At 58.8% G+C, this 23,299-nt stretch overlaps 2 protein-coding genes across 3 annotated transcripts in view; both read right to left on the bottom strand.

Moving 5' to 3' along the window:
- Positions 1-1,579: 1,579 nt before the first annotated feature.
- IL10RB (interleukin 10 receptor subunit beta) lies at positions 1,580-17,272 on the bottom strand. Of its 2 annotated transcripts, XM_037065280.1 has the most exons (7): positions 17,034-17,271; positions 15,260-15,383; positions 11,886-12,043; positions 11,145-11,311; positions 7,743-7,890; positions 3,036-3,196; positions 1,580-2,184 (listed from the first exon to the last, which is right to left on the bottom strand). In XM_037065280.1, exons 1-7 carry the CDS (start codon positions 17,173-17,175, stop codon positions 2,008-2,010), a joined length of 1,077 nt encoding a protein of 358 aa, XP_036921175.1. In that variant the 5' UTR covers positions 17,176-17,271; the 3' UTR covers positions 1,580-2,007. The 2 variants fall into 2 exon arrangements, with proteins under 2 accessions (XP_036921175.1, XP_036921176.1); XM_037065281.1 differs by lacking the exon at positions 3,036-3,196 and having other exon boundaries at positions 17,034-17,272.
- A 1,855-nt stretch (positions 17,273-19,127) lies between these two features.
- The window catches only part of IFNAR2 (interferon alpha and beta receptor subunit 2), a 28,986-nt gene continuing 24,814 nt past the window's right edge, over positions 19,128-23,299 (bottom strand). Inside the window, exons 8-10 of the mRNA XM_037065279.1 lie at positions 22,633-22,763; positions 19,525-20,417; positions 19,128-19,186 (exon numbers count right to left, since the gene is read on the bottom strand). Of these exons, the coding sequence (XP_036921174.1) occupies positions 19,695-20,417; positions 22,633-22,763 (854 nt within the window). The 3' untranslated portion in view covers positions 19,128-19,186; positions 19,525-19,694. The remainder of the gene's footprint in view (positions 19,187-19,524; positions 20,418-22,632; positions 22,764-23,299) is intronic.

Raw genomic sequence — 23,299 nt, 5'->3', positions numbered from 1 at the left:
GGTGATACACGTGTCCCCTGCTATTCATCACGCCAGAGACATGGGCAGATTTTGCACTAAAGAGGCGGTCAAGACATTAACAGTTACTAGGACAGTGAATTTGCAGGGCACCTGTTTTCAGATCGAAACCAACGTTCAGCCGAGTTGTGGCCCGTGCAGGGTGGAGATGAACAGAGGCCTTGGTCCCCAAGACGCCTCTGGTTCCGTCCCCACAACACAAAACCCCTGTCCTCCCCAGCAGGGTGGGGCAGGGGCTCAGCCGCTGCCTCCTGGGCCAGCAGGACCCGAGCACTTCTTGCCACCCGCCCCCCGTCTCCCGGACGTGTCTCCCATTCTAGGCAGGATGCTGCTCACCCCCGGCCTCCAGCCAGCCAATCTCGGGCTTCACCCGTTTCTGCGGAGCCCTCCGGGACGACCGCCTCCGGAGGGAAGGCGCTCAGTCACCTTCTCTGCTAGGGAGCCACACAGGTGAGGCCTCCCAGCGTCAGGCTGGGTGGGGTCCCAGGACCGCAGAATTCCCGCCACTCCATCTTCTTGCCAGCCGGCCCGGGTTCTTGTTCAAACTCTGGAAACCGACAGGGTGAGGGGAGTGCGGGAGGGCCCCAGCGTGACACGGGGGCTCGCAGAATCTCTGGGAGCGCTGGAGGGGGCGTCCCGTGAGCCAGGCCCTGGCTCTGTGCCTACAGCACGGCAGAGAGGGTGTGGGGAGGCTCATCGTCAGGGTTAGCATCCCTCGGACAGATGAAGGGGCGCAGGCTTGAGTTCGGGAAAAGGGCCGCCGAGGGCCTGTGGCGGGCATAGGACAACCGGCGGGACCCTGCCTTTTCTTCCGCCTGAGCTGCACCCACGGGCCCTTGTCACTCATCAGCAGGCGGAGCCCCAGGGAGGGACAGAACCAGTTTCTCCCGGGGCTCAGACCAGCCCCAACCAGAGGAAGGGGCCTGAGAACCGAAAATACGGTGGTCACACCCTCACAATGTTATTGAAAATAATTTTAAAATACTGAACTGGAAAATGAACACAAGAAAGGTCCACAAACTCCTGATCTTCCCCCCATGAGGCTCCATTTATAAAATGTTATGTCAACAAGTGGCTTTCCTATTTGGGCGGGTGCCTTTGACAAATACGCGTCACGGAGCCATCTGGCAGAGAGAGCGGGATGTTTGTTAAGTTTGTGAGTTAAAGTCATATTGTGAGATTCTGTTGGAGGCAAGCAGCACTTTATGGGGTGAATGAAGGGTGGGGGCACTGGGGTGGGTGTCTTCAGTGGAGATGCTCACCCTCAGGTCTTTCCATCCCCATGTCCGTCTGTCCGTCTGCGCGGAGGAGGAGACTGACTGGCCACAGGCTGGGGACGGTCCAAGGTGGAGTTCAAAGCCCAGGGCCCTTCCGTTCTCCCACCTTCCTGCACTGGGAGCTCCCAGGTGCGGCCAGGCCCCCGCCCCGCCCTGGCTCCCAGCTCACAGACAGCGGGCAGGGACTGCGGGACTCCCACCGGGCAAACGCACATTGACAACAGCTCGCAAGAGCCTTGCCTGGCACCAAACAGCCTGCAAATGCAACGTCATGAACACACGAGGGGCGGAGAATAAAACTTTAATGGAGGCCAGCGCTGTACTCCACGTGGACAGGGAGAAAAACAAAGCCCCCACTCTGCACAGCGGGTTTCTGGGGTTGCGGGCCGGCCGGCGGGGTGACATCATAGCCCGTTTTCACTACTCACTGTAAGTATGTTCAGATCTCACAATGAAAACTGTTCTTTCTTTCGGACAGCGAGCCTGACAGGCCAAAACGACAGCCTTGGTGGGCGAGGCCTTTGCCAGGCAGCCGGTTCCTAGACGGAGTCCTCCGGCCAAGTGAGCCTTTTGAGACCAGTGCCCCGCTGTTTGGACACAGCCCTGGGTCCCAGGTTCCAGACTGGGCCTGGCTCGGGGAGTCTGGGCCCCAATGGCCACTCCGATCACCCTCCGAGGTGGCTGAGATGCAGGAGCTGCCCCTCCTCGGGGACTAGGTGGCGGGCGGGTCCCAGCCCGATGGCGGCCCGAGGCTGCAGACGTCCCCAGCATCCTGCCCGCCGCCTTTGGGGAGCTCGGCAACGACACTCAGTTTGTCGAAGACTTCGCTGTCCTCGGAGCGGGGGAAGGAGACGAAGAGCAGCCTGTTGTGATGCGGCTGGCTCAGAAACTGCAGGAGGAAGGGAGGAAGGAAGGAAGTGCGTCATTACACTTCCCCACTTCTCGTCCCGGGCTGGCAAAGGCTGCGCGCGAGCTCCCGCTGAGCACGCTGTTTTGAAGAACGCAACAAGAACATGTGGGGGTCCTCACAGTTAAACCTGTGGTGACCAAGGGGCCAGCAATTCCATGTCCAGGGAGCCACCCGGGAGACCTGCAGGCTGGGCCTCAGAGACACTCGCACACCCATGCCCCCCACCCCCCATCTGTCACCACAGCCCGGGGAAAACTGCCCAAGTGTGTAGCAGTGGGCGGACAGACGGACGGACACACAGTGCAGGTCACTCAGTCCTGACAGGGGAGGGGTCTCGGACACCTGCCGCCGCACAGGTGGAAATTAGGTGAGATAAGCCATAAAAGAACAAATGAGCTCGCTTGTTCAACAAATGAGCACCCTCTGGCCTTAGCTTGGGACGTCTCTCAAGAGCCACCCAGCTCCCCGGCACCTGGGGTGGGCAGAGGCCTCAGCTGGGACTGCACCCCACCCACTTCTGCCCCCACTTCTACCCTCTGCCCTTAGAGGGCTATTCTCACTACGCCTCCTGATGCAAGTGTCTGTCTCTGCATCTGTGTCCTGGGGAATGAGAGCAAAAGGGGGGCCCCCTAGCGCATCCAGGTTGGAGGGGCAGCCTTGGGAACACACCTCCAGGCTGGCTGGGCACAGGCCCCAGGAGCGGCCCAGCAGGCAGATGTGTGTCTTCCTCCAGGAAAACACGCCGGCCTGGCCAAGGCAGCCCTGACTCGGGGATGGGGGGAGCTCCAGCTGGTCGTGGTTTCCCCTCCACCCGGCTCCCCGCCACCTACCTCCTTCAGGTGCTGCGGGAGCGCATTCCCGTGGGAGAAGATGTGCTTGGTCCTCTTGTAGACGCACCATAGCAGGGCGGAGCAGCCCAGCAGCAGCAGGCAGGTGGCACACACCGCGGCCCCCAGCACGGCGGCCACCACGATCCAGGAGGGGGCTGTTTCTGCAGGGAGAACTGTGCGTCACCTTCCTGTCCTTAACCAGCCATGACCTCACGATGTCCTCACCACCTGGGTGCAGGGAGGTCTGGGAACAGAGCCCCCCACCCCCTCAACTGGCCAGCAGGCGTTGGAGGACCCAGAGCTTCAGACAAGCCCAGCCCCCTCTGATCTTCCTCGAAGCCGGCTGCTGGCACACTTGCACACTCACACAGAGAATAATGAGCAAGGACTCGGACCCTGTCCCTGCTCTCGGGCAGCACGGAGCCCCATCAGGGACAGCCCCCTCTCCCGGGGCCCCAGAGCCCATTGCACAGCTGCGCCTCGACGTCTGAAAACTGAGAGCACGCTCCCCAGGCCCCTGTCCCCACCTCCACCCCCAGACCCACTCTTCCGCTGGCTCCTAGCCGCCCGAGGCCGCCCGTGCCTGTCTTGGCAGTCGAGGCTGCCCAGGGGCCTCCCACGTGCTGCTTGGGCTCTGGGAGGGTTTACCGCGGAAAGCGGGGGCTCCTTCCTCTGCCCTCTGAGCTGAGGGTCCCGCCTGCACCCAGGAGTGTCTCCTCCCGGATCCAGAGTCAGCCCTTCACCACGTCACCATCACCTGGCCAGTCTCCGTCCCCCCAGGGGGCAGCCTGACAGGATGAGCACGTCAGCGTGGGACAGGTGGCCTCCTGGCACGGACACCGAGGGACCTGTTTCTGCCTGTTATTATCTGTCACTTCCTTCCTGACCCCTGTCAGCAAAGTCCCCTCCCGACTCGCCCACCGAACAGACCTGCTTCTGCCACTTCAGCGGCATCTGGCCTTACCTCTGACGGGATCTGCCCAGGAGGCCACCACGGTCCCGCGTGGCCCTGGCTCCGCCCCGGGCCCTCCCCTGCTGCCCTGGCCACCTGCCCTCTCTGCGCCCGACCCCTGAAGCCAGCAGCATCCTCTGGATCGAGTCCCAAGCCTCTGGCGCTGAGTGGGGCAAGGAGGAGCCCTGACCTTCTGCAGCAAGTCACTCAGGGGACTGCTGGGGGGGTGTCCATCTCGGAGACAGTGGGTGTTCCTGCAGCTCTGCTCGCACGCCCCGACCCATGGGGCGTGGCTCCCAGCGCCCCCTAAACACCTGGCCAGGGGCAGGTATTCTGTTTGCCCACCTCGTGCCCTGGCTGAGGTCAGAGGGCCCCGCGCCCCAGGTCCCTGGTGAACTCTTGTTCCACCCACCGTGGTCCAGGGGTGGTGCTTCCCAGCCCCACTTTCAGTGCAAACATGAGTTTCTTGGTGGATGCGGGGTCACACAGCAGGAGGGCTGGCTGGCGCGGCCCCCAGTCCCTTCTGCACAACAGGACTCGCACTTGGGATCAGACATGCCAGCCCCTGGCGGGGGTTCCGGGATCCCACACGCCCACCTGTCCTTCCTTCCAGTGTTTCGACAGCCCTCCAACTTGGCACCGCCCCAGCGTCACCCCTTACGCACTGACGGGCCGCTGGGCCACCTGGCCCTTTGACCAGCCCCGAAGAGCAAGGCTTGGGCCCCTCATGTCCCCAGCTGGGAAAAACAGCATCTCAGATGAGGACAGCCCACAGGCACACCTGGTAGATGGTGACAAAATCCAAAGGACTCGTTTGTGACTGACCCCGAGGGAGAAGAGGGACGAGAGAGAGGGCACTACTTCACGCAGGCCGAGGGTCGTGGGAGTCTCCTCACCAACACCCTCTCCGCAAAGCTCTCGACCTTGTTGGTTCCAGCTGCCGCCACCTGACTCTTCCTTTTGTCCACAGGGACATCGTGCCCTGGCCCACCTGCCAGACCAACCTGCAGGTGGGCACCGCAGCACAGGCGGCCTGTGCTCTGCCGCTTACCGGCGAGTGACTCTGGGCGGGCACCCCCCCCCCCGCCCCAGCCTTCCTGCTCCCGTCTGCAGGAGAGAAGACCCCCACGAGGCCCTCCCGCACACGTGCCGGGAGGTTCAATGAGATAACCATGTTTAAACAACCCTAAGGAGATGTCTGACACAAGCCAGTCTTCAACGAGTCCGACTTTTCCTTTTCTTTTACAAAACGTTTGGTTTTCATCAGTGCATAGGGGATCACTTCTGGTCCCAAGATATTTGAGAAATTGCTCTGTTTGGTCACACTGTATGGCTCATGCCAAGTTTCATGACATAAACCTGGGGAATCCCTAAAATGTCACTTCACTATCGTCATCAGTGACAGTGGCAGCGTCTAACACGCACTCAGGCCGCGCTCTGTGCTGGGTGCACTGAGCCCCCGCCCCCCGCCCCCAGCATCCAGCAGCAGATGGCAGGGAGAGAGGGATGATTCCAAGGTCGGGGGTTGTAGTGAACGGAGCAGCAGGGGGCCCCAGGGAGGGGACTCAGGTTCAAGCACAAAGGACTCTCGAAAGCAGCACAGTGAGGGCGGAAGACGCAGAGAAGGTCTATGGACACACAGCCTGCAGTGTGCACACGGTGGAGCAGGCGTTTGCTGCCTAAAGGCGCTGCCGAGAGGCTCCGCCAGCTCACGCCACAGAGGGAGGCTCAGGTGGGTCCACTCAGCCACTGACCTTGGACCTCAGCCCGGACTGGGGACAACAGGAGGCAGCAGGGTGAGCAGAGTCCCCTCCAGAGAGACAGCCAAGACCTTTCACTTTCCAGGAGGCCTCACGGTCCCGAGAAACCAGGTGCAGTGAACACAGAGCAGCTCTGACCACACTGTAGGCCGTGCTCAGGCAGGGGCAGACCCCTGGCTCAGGCACATGGTCTGAGTGCTCACGAGAGAAGAGGGTGGAAACCCACAAACAAAGAGACACGGGCGCTACAGCCTGTAAGGCCGAGGCTGATCTGCGGAAAAAATACAAACCTTCCAGAGGGGATCAGTAAGTGGTCATTTGCATACCCTTGAAAGAGGTAAGGGTGATAACTAAAAATAACGACATCAGGACACCAAAAAGAAATCAGCTCCGAGAGCTGCCTGGTGTGGTGCAGTGGACTGAGCACTGGCCTGTGAACTGAAAGGTCAGTGGTTCAATCCCCGGTCAGGGCACATGGGTTTTGGGCCAGGCTCCTGGAAGGGGGTGGGGGAGAGGCACCTGATTCCTGCCAGGTTCCTCTCCCTCTCTCCCTCCCTGCCCCTTGATCTACAAATAAATAAATAAATAATCTTCAACAACAACAAAAAAACGTAAAAAAAAAAAAAAAGGAAATTTGCTCCAAGTGGCTGCCTTTTCTTTTTTGGACTGAGTTCCTTGTTGGTAAATTATGGCATGCTGTGGGCTGGCTCTGCTAATCCTCCAAAAAGGTGTGGAAAGAGCAACCACGCTAAGCATGCTGGTCCCCAGGGCGGCTTCCCCGAGGGGGAAATGCCATCCTGGTGAAGCACAACGACCCTAAAACACGCAGCCCAGGTGCACAACGCTGCACTTGACCCGGGGTGTGGGTTTCAGCCTGTATTCGCCAAAGTCTTTCACAACCATGTTGGGGACAATGAAACAAAGCAGCTTGTGTAACCATGCACCACATTTGCAAGGACCAGTGAGCAGCTGGCAGGTGTGAAGGGGTGTGTGTCTTGGAGCAAGAGCAGCCTGGACGCACGGGCGAGGGGCCCGAAGCTCCCCCAGCCGGTCGGGGGGAGGGACAAAGCGAACTCGGACGGGAACTAAGCCTAGGGACAGAACCGGCGCTCAGGAAGAGCTGGCTGCGCTGACACGAGGAATTGATGCGAACGCAGCACTGCAGTTTCCTCGGATCTGCCCAGGCACAGGGCCGGTGAGGTTAGGGCCGGGGCCTCTCTGGGGGGATTCTGTCCCCTTCCCCTGCATTTCTGAGGCCCCAGCTCCGTGCCTTGCTCCCGGAAGGGCCTCGGTAAGTGAAAACAGGCAGGAGGCACAGGCCTGCCCTCGCCCTCCCACGGCCTGAGCCAGCTGACCCTCTGACAAGGCCTCTGCGTAATACAAGGCCCAGGCGCGCAGACGTCTGGCTGCGAATTCATCACCTTGGCTGCAACTGGGCTGTGTCTATGTGGGAACACGCTCAGGGCCCAGGCTTACAGGGACCTGCCTGCCACCCTCCTTTCCTCCCTGTTTTCCTTAAGAAACGACAACCATGGAGGCTCCCTGCTGGTCTCAGTGCAGAGGTCCTGGCACCCACCTCACAACGGCCCCTGACCCCAACCCGGCCTGCTGGAGTGGCTGGGTTCCGGAACCTACCCCTTCCCATCACGTGTCCAAAGGAACTGGAGACGGGCAGCCTTTGCTGGAGGCTGTGGGGGCGGATGAAACTTGGCTCAGGGGACGGGCTGAGCAGAGCGCAGGAGGCCGACCTCAGCGCCCCAGACGGGAGAAGGCCTCTGTTCGTCCCTTCACGCCAAGAGTGAGTGCACTGCCTCTCGAGGTGCTGGTCTCTGCCCAGCACAAGGCCTGTGGGTCAGGGCTGCCCTGGGCGGGGTCGAGCTGGGCGGGCGACGTCTGCGGGGCCTCCCGAGCCTCGCAGGCCCAGGGGCCCAGGAAGCTGCGTACCACACCCTAGCCGAGCCCTAGCGGAGCCGCGGGCCACCCGTCCCGACTCACCGGCACTGGAGGTCTGCTCGCAGACAGGCTCGCTCCACTCCCCGGCCTTGTTCTGATCGAGAAGAAACCCCTGGACGCGAACACAGTACGTCGTCCAGGGCTCCAGGTTTCCCACGACCTCGAAGTCACGCTGACAAGCAACTGTGTGCTAGTGACAAAGACAAAAATAAGGACATGGCTCCATAGTGAAGGGACACCCTCATTCCCCTCCTTGTCCCCCCCGCCCCGGGACGTTCCGACTGCTCTCTTGACTTCAGGCTCAAAGGAGGAGGATGGAAGAGCCGGGTCCCTGTCTCCCGGGTCGTGTCAGGGACCCACTCTGAGGGACGGGCGGGGCCGACTGTGGCCCTCACAAACAGCCCCTCCCCAGCATTCCCCAGGTTAAAGGGCATGCGAACCGCCCCGCTCCCCTTTTTAAACAGATACTCGAGTTGCATACATTGACTCCCTCCCTCGCCTGACTGGTGTCCTTATGGAAAGAAGAGCTTTGACACAGACGCACAGGGAAGGTCCGGTGTAGCCACGGGGCAGTGGTCAGGGCAATGCTCCCACAAGCCCTGGAGCCCAGGCTGCCAGCCCTGCCGGGAGCTGGGAGAGGCGCAAGGGACAGAGACCCCCAGCTTCCGGGGATGGCCCTGCCACACCCTGGTCTTGGCCTCCGGGCCTCCGGAACCTTGAGCCGACACGCTCAGGATCCCGGCGGCCCGGTCTGTGGCGTTTCCGTGCAGCAGCCCGAGCCCCGGAGCCTCTGGTCGGCTACTGTGGGACCCACTGTCGTCTCCTTTCTAAGCCAAGGGCGTGTTTCTGACGCTGGCTGCCTGGGGTCTCCCCCGAATCTCTCCTCCCCTTGGGCACCTGGGCTGCCCTCCCCCAGCGGCCGCCTCACCTGGAGGGCACACGCCACACCTGCCCCCGGGGGGCGAGGCCTCCCTGACTCCCTTAATCTGATATAAGATATCACGACTGATGATAGGGTTTGTCACCCTCTTGTTGATACTCGTTTCTCGTGTGAGAAGCTAAATTCACTGCGGGCAAGCGCTGGATCAGGCAGACTGAATGCATAAAGGGCGTGGCAGGCCCTCCGATAATGAGAAACAGAAATGACCCCCGAACCCCAGTCTTGCAGGTCCGGAAATCCGAACCCGCCGAAACCTTCCAGCGCTCTCTTTTCACAGGCCGCACGCAGAGCGGCCAGGGGAAGGCCGGGGGAAGGCCACTCCGAGGTGCCCTCTCGCTTGCCGTGTTTCTCAGCCTTCCCTGGCTTCTGGTTTGATCTTCTCGCTTTCTCCCATTGAGAAGCAACAGAATTTCTAAAAGCCTTTTCCGCTATTAGTTTAGGGCCCTAACCAGGCAGGAGTCCACTGGGAAGCCCTGGCCTTCTCAAAGAGAGCTGCGTTGTCTGAGTCTCTTCCGGCTGCTAGAGCAGGACACCCCAGGGCGGCGGCTTCCAAACCATGAGGCTGGACGTCCAAGACCAAGGTCTGCTGNTCTTCTCGCTTTCTCCCATTGGGAAGCAACAGAATTTCTAAAAGCCTTTTCCGCTATTAGTTTAGGGCCCTAACCAGGCAGGAGTCCACTGGGAAGCCCTGGCCTTCTCAAAGAGAGCTGCGTTGTCTGAGTCCCTTCCGGCTGCTAGAGCAGGACACCCCAGGGCGGCGGCTTCCAAACCATGAGGCTGGACGTCCAAGACCAAGGTCTGCTGAGGGCCACTTCCTGCTTCCTAGCTGCCCATCTCCTCGATGTGTCCTCATGAGACGAGGTCTCTTTTATTACACGCAGGAATCTCCCTCGTGGGGGCTTGGCCTTCGTGACCTCACTCCTGCCCGAAGGCCCACCTCCTATGACCATCACATTAGGGATTTCGTGCAACACAGGAATCTGGGGTGGGGCCCAAATATTCAGTCGATAGCCCATATAAACCAGTCTTAGTGACATTGCAGGCGCGGCACGTCAAAGGCCCAGGAGTGGGACACACAGGTGACCAGACGCCTGTCCTGTGGGCGTGTTCAAGATAAGAAGCTGAACAGACACCCGGAGGCCCTCGGGCCGCTGGCTGTGGACTCAGCCCTTAAATCAGAGCCTGCTGCACACTCCTCCTCCAGCAGGTGACAGGCTCAGGAGACAGGCTGAGCAGTCAGCCTGTCTTAGTTCTGCATCCTGGACCACTCGCCGGTCTTAGTTCTGCATCTCAGAGCGGAGCAGAGACACCCGCATCTGACGAGCGGCCATAAAGCGTATCGTTCTGTGTTGCTCTCTAGACACACTTTTCCTGGGGTCCGAACTACAGGCCGCTCCCTCGATTCTGTGAAGAAGGCGGACATCTTGTATCATTCAGTGGAGCATTTTCTGGGGGGGGAGTGAACGTGACATTTTGTGGGGGCTCTGCAGTGTGCGCGTGCAGATTCAGCTGTGTCGTCCTAGGACGGTGCCTGGGGGCGACCGCTCCCTCCAAAACGCTTGAGAAGCGGGTGATGAAAACCAGTGTTCTGACGTGGAGGAGAAAACGTAGATGGAACTCAGCGCACATAACACGTGTGTGTCAGTCAGGGCCACAGATGACACTCAGCTCCGACCCACTAAGAGTAAGAGCAGGACCTGTCCCGGGGGGAACGAAAATGACCTTCCCATGCCTGCGTGAGGGCAGGGCAGAGGCCCCACCTGCTGACCACGCTTACTGGGCAACGCGTCAAGTTTATTTCTTCATGACGTCATCGAACTCCCCAGCAAGCCTGTGGAGAAGGCCATCCCCCAGTTATTAATGAAGCAGGTTATTAGCCCACTTTGCAGACACGAGGAAGCTGAGGCAGCGTTCCAGCAGGTCTCTGCATCCCCAGCCCCCGTGTTGGAAGGAGCCGTCCCCCGAAAAGGAGGAGCCGTCCCCCGAAAAGGAGGAGAGCAATTCGGAAAAGCAGCCCCAACAGGGAAAAGGAAACACTGTTCATCCAGCAATGGGGGAGGGGCTGCCTGACCACGGATCTGACTCATGGGGTTCGGGGGGCTTAGGGTTGCTGCTGGGAAACTGGAGTCATTCAGCCGATCACCTGACTCAGCTGATTCCGAGTCCCCCAGCCACTCGCTGAGTCAGCTCTGCCTCCTCCTGCAACTTCCCTTCTCAGAAGCCAGGCCTGCGTGACAGGCAGAACGCCGCCCTGGGAGGCTGCTCTGCCTGTTCCCTCAGGCCTGGGAAGCGCGAGGCAGGGACGCTGATCAGCCTTCAGACTGGGTTTTTCGGGCGCTCAGAAGACGAGGCCTCAGGCCCTCTGGACCTCAAGCTGCCACCACCTTGCACGACCCTGACTACGTGGCCCGCCGACCCCCTCCCTCCCTGGTCACGGCCTTGGACCAGCCCTGAGCAGAGGACAGGGAGCCACAGCCGAGACGCATGGGGCGTGCCTCGCTCACCTTCTCGTCGGAGCCGTTCTTCCAATACTGCACATTGTAGACCCACGAGTCGTAGATGTTCCTCATGGTCCAGGTTTCGTGCTCCTTCTCAATTCTGGGGGCTGAGAAACGGATGTGGAGAGAATCAGCAACTGCTTCTACGTGTATTCCAGGAGGTCCAATGTCAGCTGCGAACAAACACGAGAACAAAGCAAAGCGATGATCAGAAATCACATCTCCAAAATGTCAACTGTGCAAACCGGTTGGTCTACCAAAGGGTTTTGCCCTTCGACACACAGATACGACTGCGCTACACAGGCCGGCGGCACGCAGCGCGGGGACGGGCCGTGCATGGGGCTGGAGCGCACGGCCTAGGTGAGCAGCAGGCTGTCCCACCCGGGTCTGTCTCAGTGCCCGAGATGGCTGCATGGTGACCCACCACTGATGCGTTTCCCAGGGGGCACCCCCGTGGCTGAGCAGCGCAGATCTTGTACACGGTGCTGGCCCCGAGTCTCTCTCACCCTGCGGCGTTACAGTTACTACATTTATACCGAACTCCCTCACTTACTGATATCCTGTCCTGTCTCCCCAACAAACTTCTGGAAGGCCACACCCCTCTGTTACAGAGTCCCTCAGCTCCCTGCACAAGCCCATCCTCTGCTCGGCAGGCACTCGGTGACTTCCTGCTGACAGGCCAGCCCGCGGGGAAACACAGAGGCACGAGGAGGACACCACGAGGGGATGGAAAACAGGGGGACTTACTGTCATCCACAGGGCAGAAGATGAGGGTCACCCACTGGGAGTGCTCGTCCGCCCGTTCCGCCCTGACTCTCAAGGTGTGGTTGCCGTACTTGGAAAGCCCGGAGAAGTCACACTGAGTCAGGGCGGTGCTGGCACACACGTCCTGGAATTTCCTGTAACTGCGAAGCCAGCGAGAGGACACTGTCAGAGCTGCCACTGGGGCCGGAGCCCGTGCGCCCTGCTGCTGGGGAGGGGGCGGGGAGGGAAAAGCCATGCAAATTCTTCGTCACCCATTGTGATGACCAGTACACACCCTCCATGAGTGGTTCACAAACTGTGCCCTGCAGCACCTTATAATCCTTGAGATGTTTCAAAAATAGGCCGTTCCACAGCCAAGGGGTTTGGGGTGAACATGAAGAGGCGTCTGTCTTCACAACAGAACTTCTCAGAGACTCTCCCCCCCCCCGTGGGCACGTGTCTCTCCGGAAGGGGGCAGAGGGGTCGACGCCCTTGATGAAGACGGCTTTTCGCCTTGCCACTGTGTTCTGTGTTCCGAGACCGGGGGCACGGTTTGTGCAGTATCGGCAGACACAGGTTAGCCGCCCCTGGTCGATTACAATGACTTCGAGTAACGTCCTATAAGTGACCACTGTTGCAATCACTCTGGAAAGATGGGGAATAATTCATTGCGCTCCGATCCCCAGCTCTGACACAAGCCAAGGATGGGACTGAGAGAGGCAGGGACTTGAAGTGGAAGAAGAAAAGGGGAGTCTGGGCACACAGCAGGTGCATGCGACCTCACCATCCACAGCCTCGAGAGGTGTGATTAGCTGCCCCTGAGCCCAGAAGAGCTGGGCTCTTGTCTTGCCAACAGTGAGGACTTTGTCTGACTGGTTCCCCAGTACAACTTCCTTGTGGCTAAGCTCAGAGGTGACAAGGAAGGCGCTGATAAAAACACTGATGGCTAACACTGTGGAGCAGCTGGTGACAGGCATGGTGCTGCGTGTTTTATCAGTGTCATTCCCTGATTTTGCAGGTGACACACAGGTGTGGACGATTTAAGACGCTGGTCTATCCGAGCTCAGTCGGCCTGACTGCAGAGCCTGAGGCTCCGCGCACCATGCACGCCTGACCGGGTTCTCAGTGAAACCTGGGATGAGCTCTTGTGAACAGCAGGGGGAGCCGAGTGGGCCCATGGTAGTTCGCCACCTGGTTCTTCCACTTAGTGCACCACGGGCATTGCGACGATCGAGCAGCCCCGTGGTCGCCTCATGTCCCACCGTCTGGGAAATCCAGGGCCCGGTCCCCTAAGTGGGTTTCCTCCCAGGGACCCCTCCTTCACGAAAACGAATGCACCCATTGGCTGGAACACAGAGCACTCCCAAAGCTGTCCTACATAACATCTCTTTTACTAGGTAGTTTTATCACATTCAAAATATTTTCCTCCCTATTACATAGGTAATACCATGACCATTCCCCATATTTACATTTAATGTTTCCATATCGAAAGCACAATTACAGCCCTGGCCGGTGTGGCTTAGGGGGTTGGAGTGTTGCCCTGTAAATCGACAGGTCACAGGTTCAATTCCTGGTCAGGGCACATGCCTGGACTGAGGGTTTGGTCCCCAGTCAGGGAGCCTATGACAGACAACCAGTTGATGTTTCACTTTGACGGTTCTCTCCCTCCCTTTCCCTCTAAAATCAATTAGCCCGTCCTCAGGTGAGGAGTAGCTTAGATAAACAAACCTTTGTTTATTTACAAAACCACACCTACGCGCTCTGAGCTGCTCCTCCTCTGGCACCCCCTGCCCCAGGCGACCACTCAGGCGTGATTCTGAGCAAAGCTGCGGCAGAGCCAGAGGACTAATGAGAGTTTTCTCGAAGAAACTGCTTCCCCAAGGACACCCCCAGCACAGTCTGTTGTCCTACGCATTTCCACACCCAGGAGACCGGGATGTCGCTGGGAAACCTCACGTCCAAACCAAACCCTCTACTACCAGGGCAAGGGACAGACTGCCCAAAAGAAGCCCCAGGAGGGAGGTGGAGGGAGGGGAGTGGGGTCGCTAGGGCGGCGACTGAGGGGAGAGGACAGAGGCGATGCTACAAGAGCAGCCAGTGCTGGAAACAGGGCAGGAGAAAGCCCCGCCGCAGAACCGCGCCCCCTCAGGCCCGGGGCAGGTGCCCAGAAGCAGACGGGGCCGTAGAGTAGGCGGGGGTTGTGTCAGCGCGACCCGAGCACGCAAATGGCCGCGCAGCTGCAGAGACCACCCGTGCTCGCAGGAAACACACAGGGAGCTGTGAAGGGGCAAAGGGCACGAGGTGGGGAGCCTCGAAAACGGGTGGATCTGGATGTGGGTCATTAGGATGTTCTTTGTATCATGCTAGGAATTTTGAAATGTTCTGGTAGCTCGGAAGTATCTGGAACTAAACCGTTAGAAGCCAACGGGACAAGCTCGCTCATCTCTCTCCACGTTTTCTCAGACTCAGCGGGCCTTGGCTGCGGCTGTGGAATGAGAGCTGCATGAGCGGGGCGTGGGGTGAAGGGGCTCCGGGCCCCATGCCTCTTCCTGCCCATCGCTGGGTCTGCCTGCCTCTGCACGAGAGTCACACTGGAAGCAGGCGGCCTGCTGCTGTCTGCACCTGGCATAAAGGTGTGTCACCTGCGGTCCAGCCTATGGTGTGTGGTGGCAGGCTGCTAGGGCGGGCCGGCACAGAGAGACACCACCAGGCAGGACGGGCCCTGGGAGGTCCGGGCACCGTGGTGGTGACCGTCTTTGACCCTCACTCTCCCTCCCTTTGTGAGTCCCCAGTGTTTGCAGAAGACAGAGCTTTTCCCCTTACAGTCAACTTCAGGACACAGGCAGGGAGGCACTGGGCACCCACCATGCAAACTTCCGGCGCCCAGAGCATGGGGGTGAACCTTTGGCTCTGTTGGAGGGGCTAGGGGTACAAAGGTTGCTCTGACTGGGCCTCCATTTCCTTGGACAGCTTCCTCCTGCATGTGGCTGACTTTCAGCAACACCCTTCTAATAATGGGGCCTGGTACCAGGGACAATTTTCTTAAAAGACACACTGATAGGTTGGCTTTGTCCCGGGCCACCACTGTGTGGTGACTTCCACGCTTGAGTGACAAAATGTCCCTATCTGCCGCCATCCCCGTGATCGCCCTGCCACACGCCGCCACAGGACAAAGTAAATCACTCATCTGCTTCCCGAGAGCAGAGTGTTCGCGGCGCCGCCCAGAGAGAAAGGAACAGGGCGGCGGTGGGGAGGCTCCCGTGGGCCATCACGGCCGCCCGGGTGACGGCCGTCAGACTCCCTCCTGCGGCCCAGCGCAGTGACCAGCCCGGCCACCATCCTTGGGCACCTTCCTGCCAAGGACGCCCCAGACTCACCTCAAGTACTGAGCCGTGAAAGTCAGATTCCCTTTGGGAAAAACAGGAGGCTCCCATTCTAGAATGTTCTTGAAATTAACTGAATTCATTCTGACGTTCTCAGGAGGAGGGACCATTCCTAATGCTGTAAAAAGAAAGGGACTTCTTTTTGACTTTTTTCCTCAAAAAGGCCGCCCAAGAAAACGACCACACCCAACACTTGGGTTTCCTACGGCTCTGTGCCCTCAAATGGGCATGTGGGTGGGGACAGGAAGGTGTGAGGGTGGACAGGTGGTGAGCAGACACGTTCCCGGAGGCGTGAACCCTGGGCTTTCGGACACATTTGCTGTGGAGAAGCAGAACTTGACCTCCACTCCTCGGTGGGGCACCTGAGGCCATCAGGCGGGGGCAGGGAGAGCAAGGGTCCCATTTTAGCCACGTCAGGTTGGGGGTGATGGTGAGCCATGGCAGGGACGGTGAGAGGACAGGGTCTCAGGCACTGCAGGCAGATCTGGGCTGGAGATGGAAGCCTCGCTCAGACGTGTTAGTAGAAAAGGTCAAACACATGCAAAGGAAGAGGGGTGAGTATGACAAACTGTCACTGGCCCAGCATTGCTCGGCCAGCAGAGATGAGGGTCTGAGCCACAGGCCTGAGGCTGGGAGCCTGGGCCTGGGGCTGCTGATGTCCCCCAGAGGGTGGTGCAGGGGAAGGCGAGGAGAGGGCCTGGCTGTGCACCTGGCTGAGGTCTGGCTAAGGCGGAAGACCCCGCATGGAAGCAGTGGCTGGAAGGAGAGCACCTGGGCAGCGTGCCCGGCGGCCAGGACGCGTCCATCAGGGAGGACGGAGGGTCCACGGCCCTCTGCACCGGGGCAGGGGGTGGGAGGAGGGCGGTGCTGAGGGTCTTCGTGACTTCCCTCACATTCAGTGTTGGATCTTGGCTCTAGAGGTCACGTCACTTTCTGCCTCGCTCAGAAACCTAGTCTTTCCCCCAGATCACCAGCCATCTCCCGGGGCTGCAGAGGACAGTGGCTTGGACCTCACTGATGGTCGCAAGGTCGGGACCTCTGCAGGTTGAAGCGAACCTACATGTTCTGGCACATGGACCTACGTCATGCGCTGGCTCCTGAGCCCTAAGGTGGAGTAACCCATCCCCCCTCTGGCCACTCTCCCACAAGGCCAGAGAGACACAGGGACAGACCTCAGAGCTGTCCTTCACAACTGGAGAGATGACTTGTCACCCTGACCTCACCTCTAACAACCAGCTCTGGGCACGGCCCTGAACCCCTAACCCCCAGTGCCTTATGACTTTGCCTATGGAATCTGTCACCTACTGGCCCTTGGGGAGCTGGGGCTTCCGTTCTCCCATGGCACCATCTGTGATCAAATAGGCAGTGTCCGCCCCCCACAGTTCTGGGGTCTGGTGTGTGGCTCTGCTGGCTGGGGAGGACACACTGTCTGTCCTCTCACAGTGGCAGGAAAGGACCCCCTGGATTTGGAACTTTGAAGCCACAGAGCTTGGAGTTGAGGCAGAAGAATTCAGATGTTGGGGTGCTGAGCGCTGAGTAGGAGGCCCTGGCGGCCTACCGAGCACTGGTTCCTTCCAGGGGGCCCACGGGTCTGCTCAGGGGTGGCCCTTAGGGTCTTCACTAACCAACGTCGCACTCCCCTCGGGTTCCCAAGCGCACCTGTCAAGACGCCCCAGAGGATCCGGGCCCGGGCTGGCGGCCAGCCCTGCAGAGGACGAGCCCGCGCCCCGGGACCGCCCTGCCCGGACCCTTGGTCGCAGGGCCTTACCTGACACCAGGAGGCAGCTGCCTAGCCAGCTCCAGAGGCTGCGCGCCATGCCCGCGCGGGGAGCCCCGAGGGCGCGGAGGGCAGTGGGCATACGTCCCTGAGTCCCCTTGATGCCACGACACTGCGGCCGGCCCAGCGCCATAGCGCTTCCGGGAGCCGGCGGGGCGTGGCCCCCAGGTTCCACTTTCGCCCCCGCCCGGTGTCCGGGCTGGGGGGGCGGGGCCACAGAGGAGGACCTGGACCTCGCCCCGCCCTCCGCGGGCCTGGAGAACACCGGGAGCAAAACAGGTTGCCGAGCTGCACGGTCCCGCAGGTGCGCTCTGAAAGGGGCCCTTGAGCTCCACACAGGCCAGCGCGTCCCCGAGGCGCCACCTGGCCCGTGAGGGTGGCGGCGACGGCGTCTCCTGTTTCAGTTGACGTGCGTCCTGCGACCCCGCCTCGCCCACCAGCTGGCTCTAAAGCACTTTCAGAACGTCTGCGGTTCCCGCTTCCCCTCCGGGGACAAACGGCACGAACCCAAGTCATTGACCTGGCAAGGACTGTTTCTGTCTCACGGCTGCGGGGAATTTCCTCTTTTTGAACTTCCCCAGTGGGGAGGCTGTAAACCCCAGACAGGGGAAGCGCAGGGGCCGCGGGGGCAGGACCCTGGGACCGTCCACGCGCGCGCTCGGCCAGGCGGTTTGCGCAACGGCAGAGGGGCCGGCAGACCCCAATCCGCCGCGCGCGCGCTCGGCGGGGAGAAGCAGCTCCCAGTGCATCCCGCGTTTGTGTTGGAAAGTGTGCGTGGAGGGCCCTTTCCCAGCCTCCGACCGTGACACAGAATTTAAAAGCACGCCCTTATGCACGCTGCTGTGAAAGATCGCTCTGGAAATCTTTCAAAATACGGCAGCTGCGCCGGGAGGGCAGAGAGAAGTGGGCTACGAACACTAGGAAGTCCCTTTCCGAAGAATTAGAATTGCGTTAGAAGGACGCGCCCGGTCGCACTGACGACCTCTGCCTTACTTTAGAGTGATTATAAAAATAACCGAGTCAAAGTCTTCGAACTAGGACTCGTGTCATTTTTGTTTTCCCCCCTTTGAACGGACCCAGAAAAGGGTCTGAGAACCCTGCTCCCGGGGCCAGGGGCCTGAACTAGGGTCCCATGCCCTTCGTTCACCCTGGGAGCCCCCCTGCAGCACCTCCACTGGAGTCCCGAGTCCCCTGTGTTTCTTAATAGTTCTCCCAGCACCGTGGGGTCTTGGAGATTCCCTGGCCCAGTCTGCTCCTTTCCCGAGCACAGACCCCCGGAAGCTAAGCCACATACTCAGGGTCACAGGGCAGAATGGACTTAGGGCAATGGGTCCCGTCCTGCGATGGTTGCTACCGCTATTCCTGACGCCTCCCTGCACCCCACCCCCCTCCTCAGGAACTGCAGGCACAGATAGGATATTGGGCATCAGTGCACAAGGCGCTTCTCAAATTCTGACAGACGCCCCCAGGAACGTCAGGCCTTATTTCTCCTGAAGAAGCACCTTTGCCCTTTCGCCATCTCACTTGCTTTTCAACAAACCTCAAAGTGTGGCACTAAGGCCCTCTCCCGCAGGCAGCCGTTTGCTTCTTCTGGCGCCTGCCTGTTGCCAGAGAGATTTGTGAGTGCGGGTCTGTCTTCCTCACTCAGACTGAGGGGCTGTTTTAGGTTCCAGAGCACCCGCAACAGGACAGGGCACCTGGGAGGAGCCGGACCCCCCGAGTAACCATGCGAAGGTCCCGCCACCTTCCACCACGAAGGCCAACACGCGAGAGGCGGGTGCTGGTACAAAGGGCCGGTTTATTTTCAGGCGCCAGCCTCCTGGGAGATGGGGAGTCACATCTTAAAGCCCGTCTTCCCCTCTCAGCTCAGGCAGAGGTTTTGTGAAAAGGGAGAGGGCACAGAACAGAGAGATCTGGGGAGGGGGCTGCAAAGTCCTCTGCATGCAGATGAGCACTGTTCAGTCCCATAAGGCAGGCGACGGTCCCATGTGCGTCACCCTGGCTTCACGTCATCCTGGCCCCAAGGCTGAAGGTCAGCAAATCTCCTGGAGCTGGGATGCCTGAAGGTCTTTGTAGTTAGTTCCACAGATTTTTCTACAAACACACCGCTTGCCTACAAGCCACATACTTGGTAGAGTCAGCACCTACGGGAACAATGTCAGAATGGCAAGGTGGGTCACAGTCCCCCGTCACAGTTTCCCGCTGTTACACCAACCAGTCCTGCCTTCCTTCACCCGGGGACATGCCCTCCCACCTCGCGCTTGGCCCCCGTTCCTGCTTTCTGGAACCTATGGGAGACACTGCCCGGCTTGCTCCCACTGTGGACCCCCTGTCTTCCTTTTCTCTCCCCACGCCCATCCTGGGCCACCCCAGAAAGTCCCAGGAACCTTGTTCCTTTGGGAGACAGGGGCAGAAGCACGACCACCGGACAGGGCATTTTCCCTTCGAAGCCTGTCATCTTGAACACGTAAAAAGTGCACACCGCGACACGTGGTTCCCGCCACCCCTTCCCCCACCCCAGGAATTGCACGGGTGATGTCACGAGGAAGAAGGGGGCACTCTGCCCCAGGGAACACCTGCTGATCACAGGAGCAGCGAGGGCACCAGGGTACAGGACAGAGGTAGACGTCAGTTAATTCAGTGTTTGGGGATTCATCTCATTAAATAACCATCCCCGATGTTGACATTAGCATCGACACGAGCGTCGCTGTCAACGTCCGACTCAGAAGTGTCACTTCTATCCGAAGGAGCATCCTCAAACCACAGGCCCTGCCCAGGGTGGCCAGGGAAGGGCAGCTGGGAGCCTTGTGCACTGGCCACTGGAAGGCTTGTCCCCGTTTCGTCGGGGTCCTCTGGGTCGACTGTCTCTTCTGCAGGAGAGGGCACTCGGGGGACCTCTGTGTCACTGTCGTCCAGGACCCTCACAGACACAGAGTTCAAGTTCACGTTGAAGAAATTCCTGTCTGCAGAGCTCTCGGTGGAGCCACTGTCCTCCTTGAACAAGGGGCCTGTCGGTGGAGTCTGCAGCCCCTCGGAGGCCCCTCCGGCACACTGGGAGCACCAGGGCCTGGGCTCTGGCGCCACTGGCGACTGGGTCTCCGGTTCGGACAACTCATCCTCCTGAGCACTGGGGCTGCTGTAGTCCTCCAGGGGGGCTGAGGAGCCGGACACCAGGCACACGGGCCTGACGGCCAGCCTATGCATGGTGTAACCGCCTGCGCTGGCTTGGAGCACGGTCTCATCACTGTCACTCTCGTCATCATAGTTGTAATCCCACACTTTCTTCTTTCTGTTGATGTTGATGACTTCCAGCACAGCCACAGTTTCCAAGGGTGGCAGCTCAGGGAACACCCAGGCCGACAGGTTTTGGAACTTCTTTGAGAGGGAGGGAGGGAGAGAGAGAGAGAGTCTATCAGTTGTGTTTGTCCATCTTCCAACATCATAAAGTTGAAGGAGATGGACCCCCAGGGGGGAGGCCGGGGGTGTTCTAGAGTGTTCGTGGCGGGCGGGTTCTGCGTGGCGTGCCGACACGTTCGTTTCACCCTCATGTCCACATCGGGACACAGGCATCCTAGACTCGCTCCCGGTCCGCAGGTGAGGAAGGAAGCCGACAGGTAAGAAGCCAGCCCAGAGGAGCCTGGCTTTCGAACCAGGCAGCAGCGAGAGGTTCAGACCTCGTTCTGGCCCCGCCCCGCCCTCTGCCCCTCCTGTGTGCGCGTTCAGGCTGCACCGATGGCCATCCTGGAGGGTGTCAGGGAACTGTGGGTAGGGAGAAACTGTGGGGAGCCGACTGTGTGGGGCCGGGGGTCGAAGCCCCCTGGGCCGACCTCCAAAGGGAAGGCAGAGACTGAGCACTCTCTTCCAGTCCCTGGAAGAAAACACTCCGGAGTCAGAGGTGGGGGAGCCAAGGAGAACACAGGCAGACTGAGCTTCCCGGTTTCCAGGCGATAGCGAGGCCAGGCTGCGGGTGTGCTCCGCACCCTGCTGGTCTCCATCTGCCCGCAGCCAGCCGGGACTGCTCCATTCCACGAGCTGGCTCCTCCTCCCTCTGCCCAGACCCGGCCTTGGGCGGGGCCAGGCGTCTTCTGTTGGGGTGTCACCTGTTTTCTTACGGACTCATGGGAGGTCTTATACAATCCAAATGCTAATTGTTTGTCCATTATTGTTACATATATTCCCCCCCCAGTCTGTGGTTTCATCATTTGACTCTGCTTAAGATGACATCTGAGAAAAGGAAATTCTTAATATATGAAAATGTATCACTGCTCCTCCCTTACAGTTTTTGCTTTTTGTGTCTGAGAATCTCCTTATCCCAAAGCCTCAAAGAAGCCCCTACACTGACTGCCTCCTGAAACAGTTACAGTTTTGCCTTTCACACGCCAGTGTGGATGAAACCCGGCACAGAGTGTCCCGTCCACATATCCTAAGGCACAGCCCCATGCCAAGTTCAAATCCCAGGGGTAGTTAAAAATCTCCAAAAGTACAAATACCGACCCAACCAACAATCCTCCCCATCTCACCCGACCCAGTAAAAACAACAAGAAAGAGAATACAATTACCTTATTTTTTGACTATAAGATGCACCCCCCCAATCTGGGAGGAAAATGGGGGTGCCTTATAGTCCGAATGTAGCTTTACATTTACATTGGTGAAATATTATGTTACTGATGTTATTAAATATTGTACCACATATTTTGCTTCAAATTTTTTTTCCTGTTTTCCTCTTCTAAAACCCAGGTGCATCTTATGGTTCAGAAAATATGGTATATCAACTCTGGAGGAACATTTAAATATGCAGCTGTTAAAAAAATCAGATGAGGTGAGTCCGTTTAAACACAGAAAAATCAGATATTTCTGAATGAAAAGCTGCATAACTAACTGTAGAAAGAAAGCAACGGGGCAGGGAAGTGACGACTGAGGGACAAGATGCGAGGGCCATTTAGGGATGTGTGGGGGCTCGGGCTCGGCCGACTGAGTGAGGCCCGGGCAGGCACGCAGCGGAGTGAAGACAGAAAGGCTGGTTTCGCTGACAGTGACAGTCACGTGCACGAGAGCAGGCGCAGGGCACCGTCCCACAGGGGAAGGGACAACAGCGGTGGGAGCGCTGAGGCAGGGTGAGCCGGGCTCTGCAGCAGCGGTGACCCTGACTGGTCACCGCTGGTGTCACCAATGACCGCCTTATCTTTTTACAAGGTAAGTCCACTCAGTGTGCATCCCACCGGGGTCATCTGGAAGGAAAAGACAACCTGTGCAAAAACGGTCACAGCATTAGTCTTAACGGCCAAAAAATAAAGACAATAAAGGAAAAGAATAAGAAAGCAATCGATTCAAAGCTGCAGAGTGGGGAACGACTGAGGGGAGGTGATGCGTTCACACCTAGGGCCCGGCGAGCACTGCAGGAGCGCGCAGAGACGTAGAAGAGGAATGCGAAGTGGGAGACTCCGTTCATGCGATGGACAGGGAGCCAGAGTGGGCAGCACTGGGGTGTGTTCAGAGATGGGGTTTTCTGCTGTGCAAATACCCAAGTAGAGACCAAAAATTCTTAAGTTAAAATAAAAGGTAAAGACAGAAATGAAAACCCCCCACATACCAGCACTTTAGGGGGCACGCTCCGTAAGCATATGTAACCGACCCGTCTCAGCAACACCAGGGCGCTCACGGACACCACCACTATTATGACCACGGCAACCAAGGCTCCGGTTCCAGCTGGTTCCGGCGACCCTGCTGATGAAGAGTTAAACGTCTGTTTCTGAACAAAGGTCGGAGGAGGCACAAACACCCAGGGGTCTGGCAGGTGACACCAAAGGAGCAATAGGTGAAAAAACAATTGTTAGGTTGTTAGATACAAAAAAATGGAAATACACAGGAATCCAAGTGCACATTTTCTTATAGTGATAAAATTGAGATTTAGTTTTTTGTTTTTTAAAGATTTTATTTATTTATTTATTTTTAGAGGGGAAGGAGAGAGGGAGAGAAACACCAATGTATGGTTGCCTTTCGTGCGTCCCCTGCTGGTAGTTAGCCTGCAAGGAACCGGCCTGCAACCCAGGCATGTGCCCTGACTGGGAATCGAACCGCGATTGTCTGGTTCGCAGGCCCGTGCTCAATCCACTTAGCTAGGCCAGCCAGGGCTGAGATTTAGTTTTTATAATGATGTTCCATGCAGGCTGTCCAGCATGGAGCCCATTAGCAACCTGTGGCTACTTAAATTTAACTGATCAAAACTGAAGATACCTTGCAGTGCCTGAGTCCCTTCC

Source organism: Sturnira hondurensis, unplaced genomic scaffold, assembly GCF_014824575.4.
Source record: "Sturnira hondurensis isolate 20B ecotype Veracruz unplaced genomic scaffold, ASM1482457v3 Scaffold0015596, whole genome shotgun sequence".
In the NCBI taxonomy this organism is placed as follows: Eukaryota; Metazoa; Chordata; class Mammalia; order Chiroptera; family Phyllostomidae; genus Sturnira; species Sturnira hondurensis.
This window is presented reverse-complemented; position numbering and strand designations above follow the sequence as displayed.